Genomic DNA, 25,700 nt, shown 5'->3' with positions numbered 1-25,700 from the left:
GCAGGGCTGGGAGAGGCCGTGATGCACCCTGAGCTGGGAGAGGGCATCCAAGGGCAGAGGCAGACGGGTACCAATTACACGGCATGAACAAAGCCTGTCCTCACTCCTGGTTCGGCCACAGAGTGCTGTGCTGCTGCAGGCTACACACACAGCAGGGATGAGACCTCCTCTGCCGCAGCCAGCGGGACCACGCGTGGGGAGACCAGCTGGCCTCTCCGCAGAGCACAGCCCCCTGTCCCTGCCCTCCCCTCTCCCAGGCCCGCTCTCCCATCTCGGTCCCTGCTGGTGGACATCTCCTGACGTGGATGCTGAGCCTTAGAGCACCCTCCCTGTCACCCAAGGAGATGGGCAAGAGGTGTGGGTCAACCAGCAGGTCTCTTGAGCATCCTTCCTCCATCTCTTACGTTGTTACCTGTGTGCACTCCCCCGAGCTCTCCCCACACAGCATCTCGGGGCACACAGTGCAGCCCCAGAGCCCCCCGGCAGGCAGGTACCTGCCAGGATCCCGGGGGTGCCCATGGAGGAGGCGAGATGCCTTCTGAAGTGCCGCAAGGAAACCATGCAACCAGATTCACGTAGCAAGTGTCTCTTCAGCGGGTTTGCCCCTATATATAGGTGCATCTACTGAATATATATATGTCTTAGCAATAGTATACTGGAAACTGTGCCACGCGTGACTTGATGGTGCTGAACTAATGCATACAAAAGTATGGAGGGGTCCATGTACCCTCTAAGTACAAAGTTCCTCCTGTCCAGCCGCAGGAGGATCCGATTTTGGGGCACGACGGATAACCTGCCAGGGCTCCCGGGGGCCATGCAGCTTTGCACCTGCCCAGTTTGCTCACAGAGCTGCCGGATCCGGCAGGACGGACTGGTGCCAAACTGCTGTGGGATGCTCGGGGCAGCAGAGTCCAGCGCAGGTGCTCCAGCCAAGCTGCAATCCCCGGGCTGAGAGCCAGGGAGAACCCGGGTGCCCGCTGCTCCACGCCCACATGCTGCTGCAGGCTTGGGCATCGGGCAGCAGCCGGCGAAAGCTCTGCTATGTGCATTCCTCTCATGGCAGGTGAAGATGCAGGTTAACCCTGGGAGAGGAGGACCTGGAGATTTCCCCTTGGAGGTGAAAGGTGCTAACATCCCGCCGCCGGCTGCCAAGCAGCACCTGTGGGGCATCCAAAATGCATTTCATGGGCAGTTGAGCAGCTCTGGAGTGGCTGTGGTCAGTGAGAGGAGGTCCCATCGGCATGCCTCTCACCGGGGCTGGCATGCCCGCTCCTCCCCAGCTAACATGGAGGAGCCACGGCTGAGCACATTGCCCGCTCCAGCAGCCCGGCGAGGAGCCGGGAGTGCTGTCAGGCTTCTCCCTGGGCAACTGGGGTCTGGCCGGCAGGGACGGAGCTTCCTGCCCCTCCATGCAGCATGTCCAAAGCCCAAAATGTCCGGAGAGTTTTTGTTTTCACCCTGTAATTGCACAGCCCACTGTGAGCTAGTGGCAACCCCCAGCTCCTCCTCAAGCAGGTAGTGGCTGCCAGACGGTCCCTGCTCCAGCGGGCACGTACCCGCACGCATCCCTTCCCCAGGCACCTGCCTCACGCACGGGCCAGGAGCTTCCTCACGGAGAAAGTCCAGCTGACGTTCCTCCCCTCCGACCAGGGGAAAGAAGCTGCTCTGTCCCGGTCATCATCACCAAGAACACGCTGCGTCAATAAATAACCCTCGTCTCAGCCCGCGTCGCTTCCATGCTTGGGTCAGCAAGCGAGCGGGAGGTCCGAGTCGTCCCACGCCGTGGCTCTCCTTGCTGCCCTTGGGGTTTTCCTCTGAGGCTTCACTGTACAATGAGAACAAGACCAGCTGCCCGGGTTTTATTGCTAAGTCCGAGTGAAGTGGCTTTGGTTTGCGTATGGGGCTCCTCTGGGGATGGGGAGGGATGGGGACCGGGCTGGGGGGAGCAAAGGGTCATTCTTCACTGGCTGACTCTTGGAGAAGGCGATGGATGTCCTGGAAGGAGGGACGATCTTTAGTGTCCCGTCTCCAGCAGCTGAGCATTAGCTTATAGACTGAGTCGGGGCAAAGTGCAGGCTGGGGAAGGTAGGTCTTCAAAACAAAAGGCAAAGATGACAAAGGGAGAGAGTTACTGCCATGGAAACCAAAAAGCAAACCTCGCCTGGGGAGCCCCATTTCTCCATGCACCGGGGCGGGGGGCTGTGCTGCTGTGTGTTCAGGGGCAAGGGGACCCCCAGACAGCACAGTGGGGGGGCTGGGGACGCCTGCTCATGTCTCCCAGCCTGGCTAAATGCTGGAGCGGGGTCAGCAGGCAAGCGGTGCCTTGGGCTGTGTAAAGCGCAAGGTTTGCCGTGCTGGGCCCTTCACCAGGACTCCTTCCCAGAGGAGTTTCTGTCCCATAACTCCCCCATAGCCAAGCTCCCTATCTGGTCACCTTAAAGTCTTTCCTCAGGTCCCCAGTGTCCCAGGTGCACCACTGCCTGTCCCATCCCATCCCATCCCATCCCATCCCATCCCATCCCATCCCGTCCCGTCCCGTCCCGTCCCTACCTGCCGGCCCTGGTCCCGGAAAAACTCGCCGGTGTTTTCGATGACCTGCTCGTCAGACAGCTGGGAGTAGGGCTGCTCCCGGCAGAGTGTGAAGGTCTCCCACAGCGTCACGCCGAACGCCCACACGTCACTGGCTGTCGTGAACTTGCCCTGGCCGGAGGGAGCAGAATGGGGTCGGGTATGGGCATTACCCCATCCTGCTCCATAAGCCCTACATGCCCAGGGTTCAAAACCTCTTTCTGGATGCTTCAGGTTCCAGATCTGGGCCCAGAGTGGGGCTTGGTCCCGCAGACCTGCTCTCTGCCTGGGGCCAGAGCCTGGCGAGCTCCGGGTCTGGTCCGACTGCACTGAGAGCTGGGGCTTGGTAAGGACCCAGCTCCTTGCAGAGATAAGAAGTAACCCTGCTCCCTCTTCCAGGTCTGACCATCACCAGGAGAAAATGTCAAGCATCCCGCTCAAAGGCTGGGCACTGGGACACCAAAGATCACCGTAGTTCCCCCATCCCACCTCGAAAAGCTGCTACCACTCCTGCTTTCTGCATGCTTTACCCCAAAGCTGGGCTCCAGGGAGGAGAGACTTCCCCGTCCCTTCTGCACGCCCCAGCCCAAGGAAAAGAGGCTGTGAGCAGCCCCAGGGCCGTGTCAGTGTCCGTCAGAGGACCCCAGCCCCCGCGTACCAGCAGGATGCTCTCCCAGGACATCCAGCGGATGGGGAGCACCGCCCGCCCCTGGATGCGGTAGTAGTCCCCGCTGTAGAGATTCCTGCTCATGCCGAAGTCTGCTATCTTGATGGTGTACTGCTTCCCCACCAGGCAGTTGCGCGTGGCCAGGTCTCGGTGCACGAAGTTGAGGGAGGAGAGGTACTTCATGCCGGAGGCGATCTGGGTGGCCATGAACCGCAGGTCGCTGTAGCTGCCAGGGGGGGACAAGGGAGGACTGAGGTGCTGGGAAGGACGGCAGCCAGGGTGTACACGGCCCTGAGCAGGGTGCCCCACAGCCGGGAAGGGTGCCTAGAGCAGGCAGCCCTGCCCGCCCCTGCCCGTCCTGGGCGGTCTACCTGACGGTGGGTGCGTGGCCGGCGGGGGGGCTGCCTGCTTGCTGGCGGGACAGGAACTGGTTGAGGTCTCCATTCTCCATGTACTCGGTGATCATGCACAGCGGGTCGTCCGCGATGCACACCGCCAGCAGCCGGATGATGTTGGGGTCCTTCAGCCGCGACATGATCTTGATTTCCTTCAGAAAATCATTCCTTTCCGGAACAGAAACCACACGGATCGGATAGACAGACCCAGAGGGGCACAGAGGGTGCGCACGGACCGGCCGAGCGTGCCACCCGCCCGCCCAAGCCTCATGGGGGAACCACGGGTCCCCTCCCCTGGGACTGGGGGCCATGAGGCGACCTCAGGGCTGATCTGCGCACGGCTGCAGAGTGGGCTGGGTGGGTAGATGGGGCGCTGGGGAGCTGGTTAGGACCAGCAGAGACCAAGGGTCCTGAATTGTGGCAGCCCAGCATCCCCAGACAGCTCGGACGTGTGGTCCTTGCAGCTGCACCGAGCGCCTGGCTGCTGGAGGCAGGGGATGCTTTCCAAGTGTCCCGGCTCTCCTGGGGGGACTCTATGTGGGGGGCAATGCCAGGGTGTGTGCACCCCCCAGCCCCGTACCTGGCGTTCTTGTTGGCATCCGCTCGCAGCATCTTCACAGCCACCAGCACAGGGCAGTTGGAGCTGGCGTCCAAGCCCTCCAGGGCAAAGTCCTTGCCTGTGAACTTCTCCATCCCCTCCACTTCGCAGAGATGAACCTGGAGGGGGGCAAGGGGCAGCCATTACCTCCACTGACTGACAGCCTCCCCCGGCCCCTGTGAACTGAGAGGAGCCTTGCCCGAGCCTTGACCAAGCCCTGCTCGGAGTACATCCAGCTCCCACTCACCTCCCCAAACTGGCCTTCCCCCAGCTTCTCCTTGAAGGTCAGCAGCTTCCTGGGGAACTCCTCGACGGCCACGTCCTTGCCAGAGAGCAGGTCCATGGTGAGGGCTGGCACTGAGTAGGTGTTGCCGCCCGTCACGCCCTGCAGGTTCACGATGTCGGCCTCGGCGTAGTGGGGGACGCCCTCGGGGACACTGGCCTGGGACAGCTTCACGGGGCCGCTGCAGCCTGGGGGGGGACAGCGGGGCCAGCCCTGCCGTGGGTGTCCTGCCCTGCACCCTCTGCTCCCCGGTGCCCGCTCACACTCCAGTCTCCATTCTCAGAGCCCCCGCACTGCCCCAGCACGGCTGGGCTCCTGCAGACATCGCAGGCTGCTCCGCTCCTTCCCCATCACCAACAAATGCACCAACCCAGCCCCAAGCACCAGATGAGCAGGGATCAGTGCCCGACCTCCGGATCACTGAGGAAGAGATGCCAGAGCATCCCAAGGACGGTGGTGGGGACACAGCTCAGCCTGGCACTGGGCACCGGTGATGGCTCTCGGCCACAGGCTTCGTGCGACCTCCGAGCGGGTTGCGCGGGAGCTTGTGCGACCCCCCACCCCTCTGTGCCAAAATGTTTGGAGATTGGCCAAAAGCTGGGGCTGGGGAGAGGGGGCTGCAGCAGGCTCGATGCATGGTAGATGGCTCTAAGCATGCAGGGTGTCCTGGCTCTCACCCGTGTCCTCCTCCCCCGGGGTGAACTCGGGCAGCTTGCGGATCAAGCGGGAGGGCTCCTGGTAGTCAGGCCCCAGGGGGAATATGCGGTCGTAGGTGGAACTGGACTCCTGCTCACTGGAGGAGGAGGAGCGGTTGTGGTTGAACATGCTGGATTCGCTGGGCAGAGAGAGGCTGACAGTCATTTCGTCATCCAGCATCCTCCGCGACGCCTGTGAGAGGGGGGCAAGGGAGGAGAGAGCTGGGACAGGGGGTCCCCACAGCACTGGCAGGACGGGATCTTCTGTGCTCCATGGCACCGTGGCCATGCCCAGCCCCGAGCCCCCCTCTCTGGTGCCCTGTCCCAGGGCTGCAGCACCCGCCTGGGGAAGATGTTTGTCCTCATGTCCCCCCTATTGTCTGCCTCTATGGAGCAGAGTTTGGCTCCATCACCTCTGTAATTGCCCTCAGTTAGCTGGTGGCTGCAGTGAGACCCCCTCGGGCTCCTCTTCGCCAGCCCAGCTTCAGGACAGAGGGATGGACAAACAGGCAGGTCCCAAAGTCACCGCCCTGCTCAGCTAAATCCCCTTGCTTGGGAGATGGGTGCAAATCACAACCTTCCCGAGGAGAGGAAGGGAACATCAGCCCCCACATGGAATCTGCTTTCCCCATGCTGAGCTCCCAGAAGAACCTGCCCAGGATGAGCCCACCACCCCGGGGCACCTCGCCAGCCACCCCATGCTTGCCCACCTTCTCCAGCATCTTCTGCCAGAACTGCCGCCACAGTATGATGACAATGATGGCCACCAGGATGAAGATGATCGCCACCAGGCACCCGATCAGGATGCGCGTGTTGCTGTCGTCTACCTTGAGCGTGGGGTCTGGCAGGAGAAGGGGACAGCAAGAGCCGGTCGCGCTGGGGCGTGGGGAGAGCCCCTGCCCCTTTCCTCCACCAGATGGGGCAGAGCCCCCCAGAGCATCTCCCCACCCAGCTCAGGGTGACGTGCTTTTCGATGCCTTACCATAAGTGGTGGGGGCCACGGGCACCTCGGGGGGGGCCACCGAGTTGTTGTACATGGCTGCATCTGGCAAGGGAGAAGAGGAGAACATCAGGATGGGGAGCGTGGGTGCTCCACAGCCCCACTCCCTCCTTGAACACCCCCCCCCAGGAGGGTCCAGTCCCCACAGGGCTCATGGTGGCAGGTACCCGACTGGAAGGTGATCTCGCTGAACATCATCCAGGCGTCAGCGAAGTAGTACTGGCACTTGATGGCGCTGGCCATGCGGTGGAGCAGGGGCACGGTGACGAAGCGGGCGCTGGGGTTCACGTCGTCCAGCACCAGCACCGAGGAGACGGCGCTGGGCTCCCACTCGCTGGCGTCGGCTCGGAAGTAGCACTGCACCTCCTTGAAGATCTTCACCCCTTTGGCGAACATGTTGTTGCAGTGGACCTGTGGGGCAGCCCGTCAGCGCGGCCAAGGCAGGGGATGGGGATGGGGGACAGGGCGGGGGGCGTGCGGACCTTCATGGCGGTGAAGTTCCTGATGCGGTCGAACTCGAAGGTGATCTCCACGTAGCCGCCGGTGGTGCTCTCGTTGCGCCAGCCGACGTAGTCGTAGCCCGGCCAGACGTGGTACTCGTGGGTCTGCGTGAAGTCATCCAGCCCCGACACCCCGTCCGTCAGCTGGCCCAGGCCCTCCGTCATGCTGGCGCGTGCGAGGGGGGAAAGGGAGCGTGACTCTCGCCAACTCCACAAACCCGCCACCACCCAGCAACCCCCCCCAGGCAGCCCCTCGCAGCCCCTGGGAAATTCAGGAGTGGTTTTTGTTCTTCTTGACGTTCTCTCTAGAAAAGGCTGTGGGATGCTGAATGTGCAGTACAGTTAGCATGAATCCAAAAGAAGGGCTGGGGGTGCTTTCCCCATCATGCTGTCCCCATCACGATGTGCAGCCTCCCAGAGCTGGCCACGTCCCCCGCTTCAGGGAGACCGCAAGTATTTGCTCTGCTGAGGATCAGCTCATCAGCCTGCAAACGTAGGGAAGAAACACCCCCATCCCCTCCTGCCCGGCGTGGTGCCCACGACGTGCGCGAGCCTGCCCGGTCCTCACCTGTACCCGAACGCCCCGTCGTACACCGAGTCGTTCAGGTAGATGACGGTGCCTCCGGGAAGGATGAGCTGCTGCCCGGCCGGCGCATTGTAGGACACGAGCCCGTCTGTGGGGAGGGGAGGGGAGGGTGAGCGGCCGCCCACACCAGACACCCTGCTGCTGGTGAGCCCTGGCCAGCCCCAGGGCACTGCCAGCCCCCGGCAGGACGCACAGCCCCCGGTGGGATGGACAGCCCCCCAGCCAAGCTCTGGGGACACGGGGAAGGGCACAGGACCGCACCACCCACCCAGCCAGACGCAGCCGTACAGCTCCACACGCAGGCAGACGTTCATGGAGTGGTCAGTGACGGGGATGAAGCGGACAAAGCGGGCGATGAGGGGCGGCTCCAGGTCCTTGAGGACGATGTCGTAGGGGTTGGTGTTTCCATCCAGCACCTGGGGAGAGAGAGGAGCGGTGGGGACGGGCAGGCGCAGCCCCCCACCCACCACCCAGTGCAGCCCGCCCCTGCCTCCTCACCTGCTTCCCATGCCGGTTCCTCCAGGAGATCCAGCGGGTGCCATCCCGGCTGTAGTTGATCTTATACATGGGGGCAAACTCGTTGCCGTGGCCCCCGGCGTGGCGCCCCTGGGTGCCCACCAGCGTGATGAAGTGGAGGGCACGCAGGTCGATCTGCAGGAACTCCTTCAGGTCATCAGGCTCCACTGGGATCTCAGGGCACCAGGCACCGTCGCCGTCCTCCGAGTCCAGCCTGCGAACCCAGAGCCGAGGAGCCGTTCGCAGGTGGCCAAAGCCGGCCCCATGCCCCCCTTCTGCCCCTCCGTGGCAGCCCAGGCCCTGCCGTGGCTGTCGCAGGAGGGTCCCCGCACTCACCGTCCGTACTTGGCGGCTGTGGACTCGGACCACTGACTGGAGGCCGAGATGTCCTCGTCAGGGATGTGCCCGCCCGACATTCCCAAGGGGTACCGGCACACCGCTGCAACGAGACCGGCGGGACGCTGAGCAGGCATCCCTCCTCGCTTCCCCGGCCGAGATAGGTGCTGAAATATGGCATGGCACAGCCGGGGCTGGGGCACATCCACAGCGCTGCAGGCACTGCAGCCCGGGCAGCTCAGGCACAGCACTCTCCATCCCTCTGGCTTACAGAGGGGGGACGAGGCACGATGGGACGGTCCTGCACAGGCAGACACCTGCCCGGGCAAATGGAACCACTGACCAGAAGCAGATGCCAGCCCAGCTCGAAGTGAAGCTGGGATCAAGGGGAGGCAGCGCTCCAAGGGCTGCTGGGCACACTCGGTCCCCGTCCCCAGAGATCCCTTCAGCCTCGCTGGCAAGCATTTCAGCTGCGGTGGAGGGAGAGCCCGTGGGCTGGCACTGCTGCCCCCACGCTCCTCGTTCTGGGGGCACCCAGAGGGCTCGCTCCAGAGGCCACTCGCCCAAAAAACCCACCCGTGGCAACCTGTTCTTGGCTGTGCCGCCCCACTGCTCCCCCCACCTGCCTGGGGGAACAAGTGACAAAGGCGGGCACTCACCCTCCCCGCTGGCCCCCATCGCCAGCCCTGCTCCCGCCCCGGCTGCGAGTGGAAAAGTACCCGGGGTCGCGGGCGGGCTGCGTCCCCGAGTGGCAGCCAGCTCCCCCGGCACCGCATCCACACTGCTTCCCAGGAGTTATTTTTTCACGCCCGGCTGCCAAGAGAGCTGCTGAAAGGCCGGCTTGTTTGGCCATGTTTACTGTCTGGCCGCCGGCTCCAGCCCACAGCGCTCCCTCCGCATGCCGCCCCGAGCAAACACCCGCACTGAGATGGCAGGGCCTGGGCAAGGATGCAGTGCCGGGGCCGCCTCCTGCCCCGACAGCCTCCGGCTCGCCCAGTGCTGCACCGGCAAGGAGCCCGCATCCCAGCGTGCGGTGCCGCCTGGCAGCCGGCTCCCGTCCCTGGGTCCCCGCGCCACAGGGACCATCTCCTGCATCCGACAGAGGACTGGGCGCATCTTCAGCATGAGCATTGGCACAGTGGGGAGCATCTTTTTTTGTCTCCAGCTCTCCCACTTGTGATGCTCTGCAGAGTGCAGCTCCCACCGAATTCCCATTTAATTCTTGCCGAACATGGAGCCAGTCCAGCTCCTTTGCCCTAGGTAATAACCATCCTGGCCAGGCAAAGCCAACACTGCCAGCCCTGGATGGCTGCAGAAGAAACAGAATTGTTTCCCTAAGCACCATGCAACCTCCAGGGCAGACCCAGCAAACTCTTCCCATGGATGGAAGAAGCCTTTGAAGGGACTTGTTACAGGGATGCCCTGGGGAAACCCTGACGTGCTGAAGGAGTCTGGGCTCTGTGTCCATCCCTGCAGCGCAGGAGGGGGCTGAGCCCTGCAGAAACAACCATTTAAACACATTTCTCTTGCTGACGTCCGGCGCAGTGTTGTGGTTTCTGAGCAGAAGCCAGGCACCTAGTCAAGCCGCTTTACTAAAGCCAACCTTGGTTTGCTGCGAAACCGCCAAAGAAAGCACATCCCAGCAGCAGCAAACAATACCCCGGCGCCTTGCCTCCTGCACGCCGCAGCCTCAAAACTAAGCGGGCTCGATGAGTCCCCGATGGAGCTGCAGTGCTTTGCCCGTACCCCAACGCCCCGCCAGCCTGCCGGTGCCAGGACAGGCACCTGTGGCACATGGAGGATGCTTTCTGGGTCACTGGCGGTGGCCAAGCCACGTGCAGGACAGCAGAGTGCCCAGGCAGGCACGGGCTTGAGGGCCATCACGCACTGCTCCCAGAGCTGGGAAAGTCCCGGAGATGGTGGAGATGACGTAAGCCCAAGCTCGGACGCCCTGGCAGGAGCACAGCCCAGGGAAACACACCTCACAGCTCTTGCAGCCGCTTGGTCCCCGTCTCACTTACCTGGGTTGACCTGGGCTCTCACAGCCCGTGGGACGTGCAGCAGCAGCAGCAGCAGTGGCGGCAGTGGCGGCAGCAGCAGCAGGGCTGGTCTGGGGGTGGCCAGCATGTCGGCAGTCCTGCGGAGACAGAGCCAGGACTCGTCACACTGAGGCAGCTGAGCCGCGTGGAAATGCCAGCCCTGCTTGGGGTGGCCAGCCGAGGACAGGAGGGCTTCCCCTGCATGAGACCCTGTGTCCCCCACCTCAGCCTTGGAGGAGGAGCAGAGCCCCAAGCCTCACATCTGTGATGGTGGTCAAAGGGGTCCCAGTGTCCCATCCCCTCTGCCACCAGCCCCCAGGAGCCACGGCATCAGAGCGCCGTGCTGACGCAGCCCTGGCATGGGCAGGTAATGTGGCCCTGCTATGTCGCTCGACCCGGCTGCGTGAAATGGCCATGGGACCCACATGAAGCTCCCAGGGCTCTGCTCGGGCCGGCGCCATCCGGCTCCACTGACGGGCAGAAAGGCTCCAGCTGGGCCGCCCGCCCTTGGATGGCTTTGAAAGCAAGACGTTGCACAACCCCGTCCTATAACAAAATAATAGCACGTTGCAACACGCGGTTTCCCTGCCTTCTGGCTCAGGAGAGATAATAGCAGATAATCGCCTGAGATTTACAGCGCATTTATTGTGACAGTTCTCTACGGCGGAGCGGATCTCGGGGACATGGGTGACACACAAAGGTGTGACAGAGGGCATGGGAGCCAGCTTGCACCCGCTACCTCTAGGGGAGCATGGCACAGGGCTGGAGTGGACCTGGGGGTCCTGGCAATGGGGCTCAGGCTGCAGCAAGGGGAAAAAAAGGGCCGGTGCTGGCAGGGCTCCTCGGAGCAGGGTGCAGCCCACGGCACGAGGGGATACCCCCTCGGCCCCAGCCCGGGATGTGCCTGCCCTCTGAGTCAGCGGTGCCGCCGCAGCCGCTTCGCAGGGCAGCGGCCATTGCCCTGGCTCTGGCTAACCCTCGGCTGCTAGGAACCCCCAGAGCCCGAGCAGCTCCTGCTGCGCCCACACACCTCTGGGGAACCACTGCGGAGCATGGCACCATGCCGGGGGATGCACCAGGGACACCCCTAAACGTCACCAGCCCTGCCCCAGGCTCCCTGGGCTCCCCCTTCCCTTATTTGCCAAGGGGACATTTGTCCTCCTGGGACAGCCCTTCACACAAGCACTGGATGCAGATTAGTCCTCTTTTTATTAAAAAAGGCTATTTTAATCTAGTTTATATGCACATTAACCTTTGTAGGAACAACTTACTAACCTGGGAGTTAAAGGGACCATAGCTCCTGGCTAAATGGGCCTGGCTGCACTTGAGTGCTGGGGTAAATCCCAGCCGAGTCCCACCATACCACGGATGTCTGGGCTGGGCTGGTGGGTCTCCGAGCTGGCCCAACACCAGTGACCCTGCAGGTGGGTGCCTGCTTGTGTCCCTGCACCCACCCCATGCAGGGACCCACAGCCTTGTCCCCACCGCCAAGAGAAAGCCCAAACCCACTGTGAACCAGCTGCAGACGACAGATGCCCCCATCCTGTGGAGCCCAGCTGGGAGGTGCTGGATGTGGCCCTGCTCGCTGGCAAAACCGGGGTTTGGCATGGCAGGAGCCAGGCAGGCTTGCTGTGACCATGCCAGCACCGAAGGGGAGTGCAAAGCCCCGAGTGCTGCCACCCGCACCCTGCTAGAGGCTCTCTGCACCCAGTGGTGCGCTGCTGGATTCCCCGGGGGTCCCTGCTAAACACCATGAGCTCTGCAGGAGGTACAAATAAACACCTGGACCTAGGGTGATTTTTTCCCCTTTTTTCCTAATTTTTTTTGGAAAAGCACATATGTGTTTGCTTTTTTTCCTATTCCCAGCTGGGAAAGTTAAGTTAGTTGCAACTAACTCAGCTGCAACTGGGAATTTCAGCTGCATCACTGAGAGGCACGCATGAGGCTCCTGTGTTTGATGATGGCCAGTTCCCCCAACATTAAAATCTCAATTTCCTTCTGCATTCCAAAAAACATCCAGGGATATTTTCTCCCACTATTCTTTCAGGCTGAGTAAACTCTTTAAGCATCAGGATACCAGATGCCGTAATCTCCTGCAGGGAATGCATTTACATTCAGTCTAATACAGGGAAATTATCCCTGCGCAGCCGTTGTGAAGTGCTTGTTGCTCCTCGGGGGAGCAGGGCTGGGGGACAGTGGGGAGACAGTGACTCAGGCGCCGAGGCTGGGGGCTAAGGGACACGCGGTCAAAGCGGCCGAGCAGTATTGGCAACCCAGATGGAAATAATTTTTGTTCCACCAGCCCTGCAAAAGGGATGGCTTTGCAACATTTTGTCTGAAAATGTTTGCCGAAAATTTTCAATCACTGGAAATTTTTAGTGCAGAGAATTTTTGGAGCTCCTCCCTGGCGTCACCTGGGCTTGGGAGCTTCCCTTGGCTGCTGCTTTTTTTTTTCCTTTTTATTTTCCCCCCTTCTTATCCTACTGAAATCACCAGGGAAAATTAGAAGGAAAAAAAAATTAAATCCACATTTGTTTAGAGACAAACCCCACGCGAGCCATGATCCCTCTCGCCCCCAGCCCGTGCCGGCTGGTGAAGTCCCCAGCTCACTTCCCAGGTGGGCACCGCTGTCCTCGCTGGTACCGGAGGAGCATCATCCATAGGGAGGGGGCTGCACAGCAGCAGCCCACATCCCCTGCGCACGCCAGGTCCTGGACACGGGTGTCCCAGGGCTGCCAGGGTTCCCGTTGCAGAGCCCCCGTCCTCGCACGGAGCTGGGGGCTCCCCTCCTGCTGGGACGGCAGGTGGGTGGGACACACCGAGGCCACGCTGGAGGGAATGTCCCTGAGTGGCGAGAGGCTCCCTGTGACCCTGGACCATGATGCAAGGCATGCGGTGTTTCGGTAAGGGGGTTCGGGACCCCTGCCCCAGCTGGCACTACAGCCCCCAGCATGCTGTGCCACTGGCGCAGCCTCGGCAGGAGTGCAGTGCAGCATGCCGGGACCCGTAGTCCTCCTTCCCCCCTCCAAAAATGCCATTTTAGACCTTCTCTGGGCTGGATGCAGCCCCATTTTCTGCAGCGGCAAGCGCCTCCCCAGCCGCGGGCTGGCCAGCTCAGCCGGCGGCATCGCAGCCGCATAGGGTGCAAGGAGCTGCCGGCACGTCCCTGCGGCTGCCAGCTGCCCTGGAGAGACCTGCCAGCAGCACAGCCCATGGCCATGGGGCCTGGGGACATGGTCCTGTGGGTGCTGCACCCAGCAAGCACTCCCCGCCAGCTGAAAACTTGCAGCCCTCCTCCCTGCTCCATGCCACAGCGCACAGCGTCACCCCGCCACGGTGCAGGGCTGGGAAGCCACAAGCAGGTTCCCCAGCACCAGGATGGGGAGCAGGATGCTCAGGAGCTCCAGACCAGTGGCCCTGTGTCCCCTCCCCAGTGTGACCTGGTGCCTGGCTGGGGGACCCTGGGGACAGCGGGGCCTCTCTGGCTGGCCAGCACCGCTGCCGGCTCTGCCAACAGACACACAGGCGGGAGCTGAGAAGGGACAGCAGGAAACGCTGGCCTGGCACGAGGCATGGGGGGAAAAGCTGGCAGTGGGGGGAAAAAATGGAGAGAAGGGGCCAAATGTCACCTCCCCAGGGGGGGACGCTGCCCTGCTGCTGCCCCAGCTCCTTCCCAAGCAGACCCGCACCCTGGCCCCTCTGCCCAGGCTCCACCACAGAGCACGGCTGACCCAGCATCCCCCCAAAATCCCAAGTCTAGGGGGGGAAACACGTCCCCAAGCACCCGAGAGCGACTCACCGGAGCGGGGAGGCAGCGGCAGGCAGGCGGGCTCCTCGCCGCTCGCCCGGGCCGGGAGAGCCAGGCGAGGAGCAAACTTCCCCGGGCTGATGCAAGATGCTTCTGGGAGCGCGTTCACATTCTGCGGATTCCTGGGAGCCAGCCAGAAATCCCACAATCCTACATCTTGCACATTTGGTTTCAATTAGGGAGCGGAGAGGGGGAGCCAGTCACCAATCCAGGCTGGCTTTTCGGCAGAGGTTATTTTCCTCGGCCTGAGGGAATGTGTGCAAAGCTATAATTTACAGCAAAACCCATTCATAGCGCGAGAGAAAAAATAAAAAAAATCCCTGTGGCCGGCAAGGGAACTTAAAGCAATAGGCAGCGTTTTGCTTTCCAGCACTCGCCCCCGCAGCTGCGGGATGGCACGCATGTCCGGGACCCTCCTCCTGCACCGTGGGGTGCAGGGGCCAGGCAGGAGACCCTCAAAATGCGGGTGATGGAGGTGCTCCGTGAGGCCCCATCGCTGGCCCGGAGGGTCCTGCACATGCTGCCCTGCTCCAGGCCCCTGGTGGGAAGGGTGCCGGGCTCCTGCGGCCAGGACACCGGCCGGAGAGCTGACCTGCCCCGGCACGTGGCGTGGAAGAAGTGCTCCGGCTCCCCAAGCTGCTCGCTGAGCTCGTGGTTTTACATCATTTCCAGGCACTAGCTTGGCACTGCGGCCACCGACTACGCAACGCAGCAGGGAGAAAATAATAATAATCAGCTCACATTAATTTTTGTGCAATAGCTAAAAATGCAATTAAAAAAAAAAATCAATAATCTTTCAGACTAGTGTTTTGGCTGTATTTTATGCCAGCACCCACACTGCCGTGGGAGGGAAGCAGCACCCCTGACAGCAGGCCAGCAGATCCCAAAAAGCACTCCTGCCCCACGGGGCACCCCGCGCTGGCAAAGGCACCTGCCCCAGTGCTGCAGCCGTACTCCCAAACCACCCTCCTCCTCGCCAGACTCCCAGCCCCTCTGCTCTCCAGAAAAACAAACCGAGTTCCAGGCAGGGAAAGCCATCCACCGCCTGGCATCCGGCCAGCAACGTGCCGGCGACCCTCGCCGCTGCCACCGGGCAGGGGCTGCGGTGCCAGCCCAGCCACGGGTGCAGCGAGAGGCGTGCCCCAGGGCAACGCAGGCAAGGCAGAGCACCGCAGCTACCTCTGGGCTGGCAGGGAGGGCAGGCAGGGAGCAGGCAGGGAGCAGGTTAGTGCAGTGCCTGCTGCAGGACTCTGCACCATGCCCCGGCGTGCCACCCCAGACCAGTTGGCAGCGGGAAGCCCTTGCCCATGCACAGGCTGCCCTACGTGCACGCTGGCACAAAGGCCGGCCAGCTCCGCTCCGCCCTGCTCGCCTCCTGCTACCTGGAATCGGCGCTCAAATAACTTGGCAGCGGCCAGCGCTGCGTCGCTCCATCCCAGGACCTAACGCAAAGGTGTTGGTGTGCAAACAGAGCCAAAAAACCAAAGCAAACACCTCCCCTCCACCCCTCCCAGTGCCCAGGGAGCCAGCCTGGGTGGCAGTCCCCCTGGGCTCACCATGCAGCCCCTCGCTCCTGCTCGGCGCTGGTCCTGGGGCCACGTGCATCCCCTCGAGGTGGGCCACGCTGTGCTCCGGCTGCTGCCCGCCCCATGCCAAGGAGGAGCAGCTTCATGGGCGCCCGTCTGCTCCCCAGGGAGCAGAGATGTCCCTTCCCCATGGTGGCTGCTCCTAGGGCCCAGCAGAGCCGGCGGGCAGGGGGAGATGGTGGTGCAGACCACCCGCAGCACTCCGCACCGGCTCCTCACACCCGCTCTGGCCCCTGTCCCGGGCTGTCTCCCCTGGGACCCATGGCTGCCAGCCTGCCTTGGCCACACACAGCTTGGCTGGCCCGTGGCAAGCCACCAGCAGCCACAGCACCGGCCGGGACCCCCCGCATGGCCCTGGCTTCCCAGGCACACTGCCTGGGGAGCCGAGTGCTCAGCTGAGCCCAGGGTTCCCAACAGCCACCTTGGCACTCAGGGCACTTGGTGACTTCCCCTGGGGGGAGCGGTTTGGGCCCCATTCCCAGCCCTGCAAGGCAAAATCCCTCCCCAGGCAGCCGTGGGGCAGTGGGCGGCTGTCCCCCCCCACACCAGGGGCTGTGGTGGGACTCAGGAGCAGGAGAGGAGCTGGCCAAGCACCATCTCCCCTCCCAAACAGGAGGGGAGGCAGCAGAGCCACTCTGCCCGAGGGCATCAGGACACCATGCTCCAGGGCAGTGGCCTCTGGCAGGAGCCAAAGAGCCCTCCCCAGAAAAGCAGAGGGCACGCAGCACTGCTGGAGGGCACCGTGCCGGGCTGGTTTCACCCTCAGCACTGCAGCAGCGCAGTGTACCTGCCTGTTCCTACCTGCTCAAGGCTTGCCACCGTTTGCAGACATTCAAGAGGAAAGTGCAGCCCTCTGCTTCCTCCAGGAATGCCCCAAACGAGCGTCGCAGGCCAGAGGACATGCCTGCAGCCCCCGCAGGCAGCAGCCCCTGCTGCGCTGGGCAGAGCAGGGCACTTAGCATGATGCAGTCGGACCTCTGCTCTACGAGAGAGCCACCGTCACTGGCTCTGCAGAAAGCCACCATCACTAAAACAACACCAGGTGACACACAGGAGGGACTCAGAGTTTAATCAGGTGCTTCCAGTTGTGCAACGTACAAAGGATGACCAAAAGGGAGGACATGGGCAATGACAGGGACCCTATTAAAAAAAATAGTCACGTAGATTTGAGAAAAATAAAAATTCAAGATCAACCCCAGCCCCGTACCATAAAAATCCTCTGCATGTACAATGACTATTACTATATACATGTTTAAAAATAAATGCCCACAGCCTGGAGTGCAAAGAGGAGCACCATAGCTGTGCTTCGTGGCAGGGGAATCCATAAAGTGTTTGCTTTTTAAATTAAAATATAAATAGAAGCGTACAACATGCCAAGAACCGAGTGGGTTACATCCTCCTCTGCACAGGGCCAGAGCAAGCAGGATCAACCCCTACCAGTTACAGCTATAAATCTTCATGTGTCCGAATTCCCAGCCTGCCAGGTGGGACTGGCAGCCCGGCTTGGGCACCGTGCCGCCGCTACATCCCGTTCTTCACCAGCTCATGGATGCCGTCCTCGTCGATAATCAAAGGTGCACGAAACTCTCGGTCCTTCACGTACTTTTCGAGACCCTAAGGGAGGACGAAGCAGCTTGTTAGGAATGCGCCATGCATCATCTGCTCCGACGACCTGCTGAGCTGCTCACAGGCGGCTCTGGTCCCCTCCAGTGCTAGCGGCTTGGGGGGGACACTGTCTTGAAAAGCTCCACAGTGAATTCAAGTCACGCTTTCGTGGCTTACCCCCTCCCCGGCCAGGGCTCACAGGCGTGCCCCGCCAGCCTCCCCACCCACCTAGTTAATCTGCAAGGGCGCCCGAGCTCTGGAGAGCCAGTACTCACTTCTCCTCCATAGGAGACGAGGGGAGAAATTTCACACTGGATTGGCAGGTCGTTTGCATCCTTCAAGCTGCAAAGAAAAATAAGAAGTCAGGAGGGTTAGCCACATCCCGCCAGGGGACGCAGATGGGGCCCAGAGATCTCGCAGACGCCAGCATTGGGGGTCAGCGGCTGTCTGGGGCACTGGTGGCTGCCAGCCCACGCAGACCCCGCCAGCGCAGAGCTGCCCTGGGTTAGTCAAGCCTTGCATGCTCTCCCATGGAGGTGCAAGCTAAAGTTTAGATACCAGCAGCGACTGAAAGGGAGGAGAGCTTGAGGTGCGGCTTTAATGAGGATCTATCTGTGTGCCTTTCCACGTGTGCAACTACAGCAGCGCCTATGCCTCCAGCCTGGACCACAGCCCCGCTATATTTGATGCTGCATGCAAGCTAGTCACCCCTTCCTCCTCCTCCTCCTCCTCCTGCATCCTTGGGGTGATGAGAGATGCACTCACAGCACCTTCCTGTTTGGCTGGTCACAACAGGTCTTTTTTTTAAACACATTCCTTGTTTAAAGCACAGCCTGAGGACGCAGGGTAAGCCTGTCTGCTCGCTCAGAAATACTCCCTGCGGCACTGCCTGCTCCTCCTGCCTTTGCCTCTTAGATCAACTGCCTCAGCATCGCTGTTCTGCACGCAAGCCTGAGCTGGCAAGGACAACGGCAGACCCACGCCAGCGCTGCCCGCCGCAGCCTGGCCCCGAGAACAGCCGCAGCAACACTGCTGGGCAGGGGTCCGTGTGGGGTCCCTGACCCCGCTCCTGCTGCCACCAGCCTTTGTAGGACCCCCCTGGATGCTCCCTGGATCCAGACAGCATGTAAGCCTGGCCGGGGGGGTGCAGCCATGTGGAGCCGGCAAGGAACCACGGCGGCACCCCAGGGTGCCCCTTCACACTCGCTCGCCACCGCAGCCAGACAGGCATCGCAGGACGTCGTCTGTGACAACGCTCCCTTTGCCCAGGTCGAAGCTCGTCCCTGCTGCCACGCACTCGCTCAGGCCCCTCCTGTCCCAGCTGTGAGTAAATAAAACTCACCCATTCTAACCCAGCCCTTGCACTTGTGTTTGCCTTAGTCAGATTCATTTCAAGATAATCGTTAAAAAAAAAAAAAAAAAAAAGAATTGCCATTAACTGGCAACAAAGGATAAACATAGGATAAAGTGCATCTTTTATCCTACGTTATAACTAGTGTGATGGCCTAGTTATAAGCCTGAAAGCACCTGGAGTCTTAAATTAAAAACAGACCCTAGGTGTATCCCATCAGAAAGTACCAGAAGATACAACTTCTCCTGAAGGGGGGGGAGAAAGGTAACAAAGCTTGCTTAGTCTGCAAGTCATTTACACTCACCAGCTCTAAGTCCCAGCTGCACAGACGTGCCCTGTGCCTACAGAAGAACACGCTGCTATTACAGAAGTTGCTCTAACACTTCTGTCAACTTTCCGATTTACTTCTGTAAACTTTCAAGCGCTGAGCCAGGAGCTTTCCCTGGTGTCATGGTCTGCATCTTCAAAACTCAAGAGCTGAAGTCACACAAAGCACAGCTGGCCGCCTACGCTCAGATTTGCACATGCTACATCAAAGCCTGCTTGACGTTTACTTAACGTTTTTAATCCCGTTTCAATCTGCCTGGACGCCTGGCGGTCACCGGGAGACGGCAGCCGCCTCCAGCTACGGGACCGGCCGGGATCAGTCCAGGCCGTGCTATGCCATGGCGTGACAAACAGGGGAGTGTCATCGAAGGGACATGCCAGCGTGTTTCCCAACAGCATCCCGCCTGCGGGGTGACCTTTGGGGGCTGCGTGCAGTCCCCGGCAGGCTGCCTGCTGCCCTGCATCGGTGGCACCAATGGTACAAGCCCCTTCCAGTTATCCCCGCCAGCTGCCTCTGCAGAAAGGAGCCCAGGAGGGAGCAGACACTGCCTTAGCGCCCGCCACCGTGAGAAGCGGCGTCCGCAGGGCCCTGTAGCGAGACATGCCCTGCTCCCAGCATGCGGCCCCGAGCCCCCCGGCCCCGTTAGTCACTACGGGCGCCTGCTCACCAGCGCGCACCCATCGCAGCGACCGCAGCCTGGCACACTGCTTCGCCTACAGCCCGTTAGTACCTAAGCACAGCCCCGCCACCATGCACGCTGCACGGTATAGTTACTTGTCATTGACATCTGCTGGGGTGGCATCTGACCTTCCGTTTGTGACACTACGTGGGAATAAACAAGGGTTAGCAAGGGTGGGAAAAACCAGAGCAGAACAAGTCTGGGGTTTGCTGTTCTCCAAACAGGGGTGGCGGGAGGTCTCTCAGTCGAGGGACGCCGCGACCCCAGCCTGGCTGCTGCACAGATCTGCTGGTGTGCTTGCGCTTTAGGGAGCCATCTCCTCCCTGCACGGGCCACCTTGGCTGTGCAATGGAGACCGGCAGGATTCAGTTCACAGGCATTGAATCAAGAAGGAAAGCTCCTGCTGACCGAGCGAGTGCCCCTCCTGCAGCCACCGCCTGGCCCGCACCCAGCTCTGCCCCATGGACCACCCAGGAGAAGAGACCCACGGCTGGTCACTCCAGCAACACTGGTTTCAGGAGCACTGAAATGGAGAAAAGCTGGGGACCGCCCGGTGCTTTATACCCAGCCCAAAAAGGATGCAGGAGCGCCAGGAGCAGCAACTCACCGAGGGATGGCGGGGATGCGTGTGCCGTTTTCATCCACAAAGTGCCCCCCCGCATTGAGAACCCAGCAGTGGTGCAGGGACATCAAGGCGTGTCGGGCCGTGGTGGGGTTGTCCTTGCCATTCTGGCTGTCCGCGTTCTTCAGGGGAGAAAACTCGTCTTCACGCAGCACCTCGTACACCACAAACTTCCTGGAGGGGAACAGGGTGTGGGAGGGTCAGGTTTGGGAAACATGGCTGCTCCCTGTCGCTTTGGCTTCTCCCTTGCCAGGGTGGCTGAGCCGGGGCCATGGCCCCCCCACAGCCCACACCCACGAGCTGTCCTCACAGCACGAAGGAGGGAGGGGAGGACCTAGGCTGTACGGTCCTCCTACAGAGGATGCTCCTCTGGCCCAGGAGCAGGGCTCAGCCGAGCAAGAGGCACGCAGCGCCTGTCCCTCCTGCTGCTCACATCCCTGCTCATCTCAGGGCACAACCGTCCACTGCTGCTGAACAGCACAGGAGGTGGCATCCTGTCCCGACCCCGGGGCATCGCCAGTGGGCACAGCCCTGGCACCCGCCCAGAGGCTCTCAGAGCTGCCTGAGGGAGAGCCAGCAGCCTGCTCCCAGCAGAAAGAAAAGGGCATACTTGGAAAACTGGAAGATGTCAAAGACGAACTTTTCCATCTTGATCCCGTTGGGCTTCTCGGGTTGGATCAGCTGTCCTGTAGTGATGTCCACATGTGGGATCTTCTTCTCAGCTACGTGGTGCTGCAGCTGCGGTTCATAATTGCTGCAACAGGCCAAGAAAGAGCTGTCACTCATCAGAGAGAGGCAGGTCTCCAGCCCCCCAGCTCAGACACTGCTGTGGCAGGACAGCTGCTCTGCCCTGACCCCCAGCTGCCCCGAGGCATGGGCTGCTCATCCCCATGGCAGCCATCAGCAGCCAGAGGAAACCTTATCTCAAGAAAGGGACCGTGCAGAGAGGCAGGGGCCAGGGACCAGACCCTGCAGGCCTCATCCCAGCACGCCTGCAAACAGCTGGAGCTCAACCAGCAGAGAGCAAGGCGCAGCCAGGCAGCCAGCTCCGCTCGGCACTGGTGCTCCTCCTCCGGCACGCTGGCAGCACCTCGGCAGGCCCTTACTTGACTACATCTTTCAGGAAGGCGGTGGTGAAGTAGTGATTGGCGATGTTGCCCGCGTTGAAGAGCAGCCGCCCATCTGGGCCCCGTTTCTGGGCAGTGGCCAGGGAGATCTCGCTGTACTCCACCACCTGGTAGACACCATCCACTCGGCACACCACGCCGACCGGCTCCGTGGGGTTGGTCTTCTCCACCACCTGCCCAAGGGAAGCACTGTCAGGGAAAGATCCCCAAAGCCCTGCGCTTCAAATGCACTCCCTTGTGTCTAGCAGCCCCCGTGGAGGCGTTTTCCTGCACAGGACAGCAGGGATAGGGATACTGGAGCCCTCCCCTCCCAGGTGCTTCTGGCAATGGTGACTGGAGGCGGGTGAGATGGCAGGGCTGGGTGACAGGGTGCTAGGCATATCCAGAGGGCACGGGCAGGATCTGGCACCGAGCCCGCGTGTGGCTGGCAGAGGGCACAGATATTTTTAGCACCCAGCCCGCACGTGAACAGCCAGCTTGCTGCACACAAGCAGGAGGCTGCTGGCTCAGCAGAGCCACCCCCCTACACCTGACCTCCCTCCTCTTCCTCACACCCCACACACCTCCCTCTAGGCATGGGACCCCCCTCCAGCAAATCCCTACCTGTCACTGCCACCACTGCAGGGTGGCGTGCAGGGTCACAGGGCTTTCTCCTTTCTGCATGCTAGGGTTTATTGCCTCCTTCTCTCGCTCAGGCCAGAAGGAGGAAATGCTTTCCCTTTCCCAGCTCGCTCTCTGAAAGCTTCAAGGCCACCAAGCCCTCTCACCTGTTTGCCAGAGCTGAGCCCAATGCAAACACAATCGCGCAGCCCCTTTGGCTGTTAATCCAGCCTTTAAGTAAAGCTTCGGGCCTGCAACGTCCCACCCGCGGGACATGGGGCTGGGCTCAGCATCAGCAGTCAGCTGCACCCACCGTGTCCTGGTCTGGTGCCCAGGACATCACGGCCAAGGACAGCTAGCAGCCTGCAGCAGGGATCCCAGCTGCCCGTGCTCCTCACCGCCACCCGGACAACAGCTGCCCAGCATCTGGGTGGGGACCGGGCAGCCCCACGGGGCTCCCTGGCAGCTCTCGGCCTCAGGGACTAGGGGCCCTGTGAGCCCTGGGGCTGTTGGTGCCATGTCCCCACGCAAGGCAGGAGGGGAGCAGCGCCAGGCAGGGGTCGGTGACACCCCACATCCCCCAGGATGCCAGACCTGAGGGGCAGGTAGGACTCTGGCAGCATGTGCTACTCCACCAGCAAGCTCCCGGTGCTTAGCTATCCCTCCTGGCTGCAGCAAGCCAGTGAAGGAAGGGTGAGGAGTCAGGGAGGCCAGGCAAGGAGGAGGACAGATCCCACCCTGCTCCAGGGAAGAGGTGCCTGCCTGCCCCCGAAACCATACCTTGGCCCCGCAGTCTGCTCCCTTCTCCAAGCAGAACCCGATGAACCTGGGGTCGGCCACCTTCACCAGGATGTTGTCCACGCAGTAGACGTGGACACTCTGCACGCCCCTCCGCTCCATATCATCCACGATGCCATGTACCCCCAGGGCCCGGTACAGGCCCCCATTGCCATCTGCAGAGGGAACAAACCGTTGGGGCCGCAGCAACACCCGGCTGTCCCGTCAGCCGCCCACGCTCATCCTCTTTCCCCACAGAGCCGGGGTGGAGGGTCACCGGCCCGGCCATACTCCACCCTAGTCCTCCCCGCCAAGACGGACACCTGCCAGCCTGCGTCACCCGTGGGCCACGTCATGCTGCGAGACTGCCCTACGCAGGCTCCAGCTCCAAAAGCTCGTCCTCAGCACCGTGTCTCGCCCCCGTGCACCCCTCCCGCCAGCTCCCGGCCACCGACCTGGCGCCATAGCAATCTTGCCCTTCTCCTCCAGCAGGATTTTCCCATCAAACCCCAGGGCAGGCAGCATGCCTTGCTGGAAGAAGATGACATTTTCCTTCTTCAAGCCAAAATAGCGATGCTTCAGGAAGAACTCCTTGGTGGACTCCATAGTCCGGCCACTTGTCATGATGTACCTGTCGCAGCGCAGAAAAGACCCGATGAGCAGGGAGGAGAGGCAGGGTCTCACACCACTCACCCCAAACGTGGGGAACTGCTTCAGCCTGTAACACCCAGGACAGGCTTCTTCCCCCCACAAACATGAAGAAGGATCTGATCCGCTGCAGTCCCACCTCTTTGGCAAGCCAACGAAGGGCTTCACCCCTCCTTGCAACATGCATCTCCAAAACCCTACCACACCCTGTGCAATGGGAGGGACAGCCAGCTGCAGCAGCCAGCTCCCGCCGTGACGCCAACCTCCTGCTCACAGCACCACTGCAGCCCCCCGCCTCCCAGACCCCCGCCTTGCGTGGCTGCCGTCCCGTGCAGCAGGCTGGCCACAGGCGACATGACACAGGTTCCCAAGGGCCGTGGGGCTGAGCCTGACAACGTGGGACCTGCCAGTGCCACCCTGGGGGCCTTGACCCACTAACTCCAACAGGCTACGCCCATAGCAATAGCACCGGTGTCAAGAGGCTCTGTGCTAACCCATGGGCCCTTGGGCTGCCAAGGGGGTCTGCACCACCCCACGGGTCCTTGGCCTGCTGACACCGGTGGGGCCCACGCCAACCCACAAGACCCTGACCCACCAAGGCTAACCAACGGGGCTTCGACCCAGCCAACGCCAACAGAACAATACCAACCCGTGGGCCCATAGCCCACCAACACCAGTCGGGTTGATGCCAACGGGGTCCTGCCAACGCCAACCCACAAGACCTTGACCCACCAACGCCAACGGGGCCCTGCCAACGCCACCCCACGAGCCTCGTCCCACCAAGGCCACCCCAGGGGGCACCGACCCACCAAGGCCCGGGGCCGGGCGCTCACCAGGGAATGTGGCAGGGGGTGCCGTGCTGCTCCTCCGCCAGCTGCTGCAGCCGCCGCAGGCGCTGGGCCTGGAGGTGGAAGAGGGTCTTGCGGGAGGGCAGCCCCACGTCGCACATGCCCTTGGGGTAGGGGACGCCGAGGCGGGTGCCCTGCCCGCCGGCCAGCAGCAGCGCGGCCACGCGGCTCCCCGCGATCTCCGCCAGCCCTGCGCCCGGGAGAGCACACACGCGTGGGGCCCGCCGCGCCGGCACCGCGCCGCGCCGGGCCCCGCCGTCCCCCGCACCTACCGCGGCTCTCCCAGCGCGGCAGCAGCCCGCGGTCGCGGGAGGCGCTGCCCAGCACGTCCCGCGGCACCGGCTCCATCCGCGCGTCCAGCCCCTCCGTCCCACCGCCGCCGCCGCCGCCGCCGTCCCCGCGGGCGCGGCGGAAGAAGCGGTTGATCTCGGCCACGTCCATGTCGCGCAGCTCCGCCGCCAGCGCCCGGCGGGCCGCACCGCCCAGCTCGGGCCAGAAGCGCAGCACGTGGCCCTGCCCGCCCGCCGCCAGCTGCTGCCCCAGCGCCGCCGCCGCCGCCGCCACGTCCCCGTCCGCGCCCACCGCCGCCTCCATCGCGCCCGCCGCCGCGGTGCCGCCGCGCCCCCGCCGCCCCTTTATAGCCCCCCGCCGCCGCGGGGCCGCCAATGGCAGGCGGCGGCGGCACGTCCCGCGCCCTCACTGGCTGCGGGGCAGGGCGTCACCGCGGCGGCTGCGCCCCGCGCCACGTAGTGCCCGCCGCCCGCCCAATGGGCGCCGAGGGGGCCCCTGGCAGCCCACCCACCCCCCTCCCCGGCGCCGCCAATCGGAGCGGCCGCTGCGGCGGCGGAGGCGCGCGCGACGGCGACTGCCATGGCAACGCCCGCCACGTCAGCGCGCGGCCCGGCCCCGGTCCCCCGGCGGCGGCGGCGGCACGGCCTCCGCCCCGCTCCCGGGAAGAGGGCGGCCCCGGTCCCCGTCCTGCCTCTACCCCCGCCCGGTCCCCTCCAGGCGGGGCGGGGAGCGGGGTTTCCCGTAAGAGCCCCACCCTTTCCAGCAGTTCCTCCCCGCGCCGGGCCCACGCGTGAAGTGGGAGCCGCGTCTGCCGTCTGCCCCCCGGGCAGGGAGCGTGGGGCAGCGGTCGGGCGGGGCAGCCCCCCCCCCCCCTGCAGCAAGAGGGAAAAAAACCCCAAAACCCACCCCAAAAAAGGGCAGGTGAGGTCCCTGCAAAGGAGGAGCCCCACAGAGAGCAGCCCTCTCAGCCAGCCGTGCCCCGGGAGCCTTGCCAGGGTCAGCCCCAGCGTGCACCGTTGCAGAGATCCCTTGCCCCGTAATTAGGGGAGCGTGTGGTAATATCAGTGCTGGCTGCAGCCAAAAATCGGGTCACGCCGCCGCCGCCTCACCCCACGCATCCCCTCCTGGCTCCGGAGCTGCGTGCTGCCAACGGCTGCAGAAAGTTGTGCAACTCACAGCATCTCCCAGGGGAGCGGCCCGCGTCAGCCGAGAGGAGATTTTCCCTCTGGATGATATCACTTCGGAAA

General features: G+C 62.5%; 2 protein-coding genes across 3 annotated transcripts; both read right to left on the bottom strand.

The window, feature by feature from the left end:
• Positions 1–543: 543 nt before the first annotated feature.
• Positions 544–14,003, bottom strand: DDR2 (discoidin domain receptor tyrosine kinase 2). Its single transcript, XM_050900654.1, has 17 exons — positions 13,983–14,003; positions 10,166–10,281; positions 8,145–8,247; positions 7,791–8,022; positions 7,561–7,708; positions 7,275–7,380; positions 6,689–6,872; positions 6,374–6,617; positions 6,189–6,251; positions 5,917–6,047; positions 5,189–5,399; positions 4,476–4,699; positions 4,211–4,347; positions 3,607–3,798; positions 3,227–3,461; positions 2,551–2,700; positions 544–2,091 (listed from the first exon to the last, which is right to left on the bottom strand). Exons 2-17 carry the CDS (start codon positions 10,269–10,271, stop codon positions 1,954–1,956), a joined length of 2,604 nt encoding a protein of 867 aa, XP_050756611.1. The 5' UTR covers positions 10,272–10,281; positions 13,983–14,003; the 3' UTR covers positions 544–1,953.
• Positions 14,004–16,631: 2,628 nt separating this feature from the next.
• Positions 16,632–24,756, bottom strand: UAP1 (UDP-N-acetylglucosamine pyrophosphorylase 1). 2 transcript variants are annotated; one of them, XM_050901140.1, is made up of 10 exons: positions 24,435–24,756; positions 24,148–24,352; positions 23,122–23,297; positions 22,670–22,842; positions 21,269–21,462; positions 20,773–20,916; positions 20,148–20,336; positions 19,636–19,683; positions 17,458–17,524; positions 16,632–17,191 (listed from the first exon to the last, which is right to left on the bottom strand). In XM_050901140.1, exons 1-10 carry the CDS (start codon positions 24,754–24,756, stop codon positions 17,099–17,101), a joined length of 1,611 nt encoding a protein of 536 aa, XP_050757097.1. In that variant the 3' UTR covers positions 16,632–17,098. The 2 variants fall into 2 exon arrangements, with proteins under 2 accessions (XP_050757097.1, XP_050757098.1); XM_050901141.1 differs by lacking the exon at positions 19,636–19,683 and having other exon boundaries at positions 24,435–24,675.
• Positions 24,757–25,700: the final 944 nt, after the last annotated feature.

The sequence above is a fragment of the Gymnogyps californianus genome, chromosome 8 (assembly GCF_018139145.2).
Source record: "Gymnogyps californianus isolate 813 chromosome 8, ASM1813914v2, whole genome shotgun sequence".
NCBI lineage: Eukaryota > Metazoa > Chordata > Aves > Accipitriformes > Cathartidae > Gymnogyps > Gymnogyps californianus.
This window is presented reverse-complemented; position numbering and strand designations above follow the sequence as displayed.

What these genes read in the sequence shown, in the direction of transcription:
- DDR2 (XM_050900654.1), bottom strand. Translation starts at nt 10,271, where the DNA reads ATGCTGGCCACCCCCAGACCAGCCCTGCTGCTGCTGCCGCCACTGCCG. An exon ending in GGAACCGGCATGGGAAGCAG is followed by an intron (nt 7,709 to 7,790) that starts GTGAGGAGGCAG and finishes CTCTCTCCCCAG; the next exon opens with GTGCTGGATGGAAACACCAA. An exon ending in GGCCACGCACCCACCGTCAG is followed by an intron (nt 3,462 to 3,606) that starts GTAGACCGCCCA and finishes CCCCCCTGGCAG; the next exon opens with CTACAGCGACCTGCGGTTCA.
- UAP1 (XM_050901140.1), bottom strand. Translation starts at nt 24,756, where the DNA reads ATGGAGGCGGCGGTGGGCGCGGACGGGGACGTGGCGGCGGCGGCGGCG. An exon ending in ACCCCCTGCCACATTCCCTG is followed by an intron (nt 23,298 to 24,147) that starts GTGAGCGCCCGG and finishes GCGCTGCGACAG; the next exon opens with GTACATCATGACAAGTGGCC. An exon ending in CGCATCCCCGCCATCCCTCG is followed by an intron (nt 19,684 to 20,147) that starts GTGAGTTGCTGC and finishes ATTCCCACGTAG; the next exon opens with TGTCACAAACGGAAGGTCAG.